Source organism: Mandrillus leucophaeus, unplaced genomic scaffold, assembly GCF_000951045.1.
Source record: "Mandrillus leucophaeus isolate KB7577 unplaced genomic scaffold, Mleu.le_1.0 Scaffold43, whole genome shotgun sequence".
Lineage (NCBI taxonomy): Eukaryota > Metazoa > Chordata > Mammalia > Primates > Cercopithecidae > Mandrillus > Mandrillus leucophaeus.
Genome location: NW_012104587.1, coordinates 743872 through 746167, shown reverse-complemented (window position 1 = coordinate 746167; position 2296 = coordinate 743872). Strand labels below are relative to the sequence as shown.

General features: G+C 50.1%; 1 protein-coding gene across 1 annotated transcript in view; it reads right to left on the bottom strand.

The window, feature by feature from the left end:
* Nucleotides 1–2296, bottom strand: part of FADS2 (fatty acid desaturase 2) — a 45450-nt gene that overhangs the window by 18948 nt on the left and 24206 nt on the right. Inside the window, exon 5 of the mRNA XM_011993342.1 lies at nucleotides 175–300. Within this exon, the coding sequence (XP_011848732.1) occupies nucleotides 175–300 (126 nt within the window). The remainder of the gene's footprint in view (nucleotides 1–174; nucleotides 301–2296) is intronic.

Here is a 2296-nt window from a genome sequence, read left to right as displayed (position 1 = left end):
CAGGCCAAACACTTCCTAGGTCAACACCATCCCCTTAGTCATATCCCAGTGGGCTGCCATTCACCCAGGCCAAACACTTCCTAGGTCAACACCATCCCCTTAGTCATACCTCAGTGGGCTGCCATTCACCCAGGCCAAACACTTCCTATGTCAACACCATCCCCTTAGTTGTACCTCAATGGGCTGCCATTCGCCCAGGACAAACACATGCAGCATGTTCACATCGGGATCCTTGTGGAAGATGTTAGGCTTGGCGTGGTGCTGGAAGTGGCGATGATTCCACCAGTTGGCAGAGGCACCCTGTGAGGAGAGAGGGGTTGGGATGAGCCATGCAGGCCACCAGAGAACCAAGCTCACCTGTGACAGGCCCTGCTTACGAGCAGTTCCCAGCACCTTCAACCCTCAGGGACAGCACCTCAGGCCCCCACAAGGTCAGAATCCAGCCCTGCCATGACTGAGCTCAGAGCATGGGCCAGCCCCAGATGGAGTGAAGTCACTTTATCTCTCTAGGCTTCCGTTTCCCCGATCATAAGACAATGATGGCGGGTGAGGCATGCTGCTGTGGGACCACATAATGAACGCTCCAGCAGGTGTGGGAGCTGGTCTCTGCCTCTCCGCCACCAGGTGTGGAGCCAGAGCTGTGTGAGGTGAAGCCGGGGTTTCAGGGATAGAGAGAAGTGGTCCCTGCTATGTGGCCCAGAAATCTCCCTCCTGAGTGTATATCCAAGAGAAATGAAAACATGTCCACACACTAACTCATAGAGGAGGTTCATAGTAGCATTCTTCAAAAGAACCAGAAGAGCAAAAACAACACAAGTGTCCATCAATAGATGAGTGGGTGAATGAAGTGCAGATTAGCCACACAATGGAATATTGTTTGGCTGTGCCATAAAACAGAACGAATCACTGACACTTGCTACAACACAGATGAGCCTGGAGAACATGCTAAGGGAAGGAAGGAGCCACAAAAGACCACATATCGCATGATTCCACCGACATGAAATGTCCAGAATAGGCAAATCTATAGAGACAGAAAGTTGAGCAGTTGTGTAGGGCTAGGATTGGGGTAGGGGAGGGAGTGAGGGGGTTGGGATGTGATGGCTAAGAAACCTGGGATTTCTTTTGAGCATAGTGAAGATGCTCTAAAATTGACTATGACAATGGTTGCATAAATCCGTGAATATACTAAAAGTCATTGATTTGTCTACTTTAAATGGGAACACTGGCTGGGCGCAGTGGCTCACACCTGTAATCCCAGCACTTTGGGAGGCAGAGGCGGGTGGATCACTTGAGGTCAGGAGTTAAAAAGACCAGCCTGGGCAACATGGTGAAACCCCGTCCCTACTAAAAATACAAAAATTAGCCGGGTGTGGTTGTAGGCGCCTGTAATCCCAGCTACTCGGCAGGCTGAGGCAGGAGAATCACTTGAACTGGGGAGGCAGAGATCACACCACTGCACTCTAGCCTGGGCGACAGAGGAACGGGATAACTGTATCTCAATAAAGCATTTGGCGATTGCAGTTGTGCTGCTATGCTGAGGGTGGGTCCTGAGATTCATGTCACACCAGGAAGGCTGGAGGGAGGGCTTAACAAAAAACTGCTAACATGAACAAAAAGAACTTTCCTAATACTCAAATAGGATCCCATGAGACAAGATGCATAACATGGATATTTCTTTTGAGGCTGCAGATTTCCATCTCCTCAGCTCAGAGGCATGGCCCTCAGCAGTTGCCCAGCGACAGATGAAAGAAAACACACTTTCCTGACCCTTTAGCATCACGACTATTCTGGTGAGCTCTTGCCAGATCAATGCTTTGGCTAAGGGTCTGCAAAAAATGCCTATCTGCTAAACAAACATTTCACTTGGGAGATGCTTTTGGCACAAACACGGTCTATGGACAAATAGCCATGGGTGGGAACAGCAATGGACAGCTGCGACCTTTGCAGTGACCTCAGGCCCCTGGAAACAGGCAGGCCTCAAAACCCATGAGAGAGAGAGAGAGAGAGAGAAAAAAAAAAAAAAGTCAGAGTGAAAGCTTAGAGTCTTCACTTTGGGAGGCCGAGGTGGGTGGATCACTTGAGGTCAGGAGTTCCAGACCAGCCTGGCCAACATGGAGAAACCATCTCTACTAAAACTACAAAAATTATCTGGGTGTGGTGGCGGGCACCTGTAATCCCAACTACTCAGGAGTCTGAGGCAGGAGAATCCTGTGAACCCAGGAGGCAGAGGGTGCAGTGAGCCAAGATCGCACCAACGGCACTTTAGCCTGGGCAACAGAGCAAGAGTCCGTCTCAA